This window comes from Bison bison, unplaced genomic scaffold, assembly GCF_000754665.1.
Source record: "Bison bison bison isolate TAMUID 2011002044 unplaced genomic scaffold, Bison_UMD1.0 scf7180017864248, whole genome shotgun sequence".
In the NCBI taxonomy this organism is placed as follows: Eukaryota; Metazoa; Chordata; class Mammalia; order Artiodactyla; family Bovidae; genus Bison; species Bison bison.
In genome coordinates, this window is record NW_011494820.1 from 156968 (window position 1) to 157279 (window position 312).

At 58.0% G+C, this 312-nt stretch overlaps 1 protein-coding gene across 1 annotated transcript in view; it reads right to left on the minus strand.

Annotated features, from left to right (window-relative positions):
* OBSCN (obscurin, cytoskeletal calmodulin and titin-interacting RhoGEF) overlaps positions 1 to 312 on the minus strand; it is a 225824-nt gene that overhangs the window by 54166 nt on the left and 171346 nt on the right. The window contains exon 57 of the mRNA XM_010847289.1: positions 18 to 281. Coding sequence (XP_010845591.1) covers positions 18 to 281 — 264 coding nt within the window. The remainder of the gene's footprint in view (positions 1 to 17; positions 282 to 312) is intronic.

The following is a 312-nucleotide window of genomic DNA, read 5'->3' on the forward strand; positions in this document are numbered from 1 at the left end:
CCACATGCGGTCTTTACCCCTGATGGCGAGTGTGGCTGAGGTCTTCTCCTGCCCACACACACATGAATATTCTCCAGCATCATCCGCGGTCAGCTCACGGATCTCCAGCTCACACACGGCTCCCTCCTGCCTCAGGCTCACTCTGTCCCCAGCTCTGAGGGTCTTGGGCCCCTTCCTCCACTCCACGGGGGCCGCCTTGCTCAGCTCACAGCACAGTGTGACTGTGGCCCCTTCTGTGGCCTCCTTGCTTCTCAGTCTTCCTATGAACTCAGCAGGCAAAGCTGAATGCAATAAGACAGATGCAAGCATCAG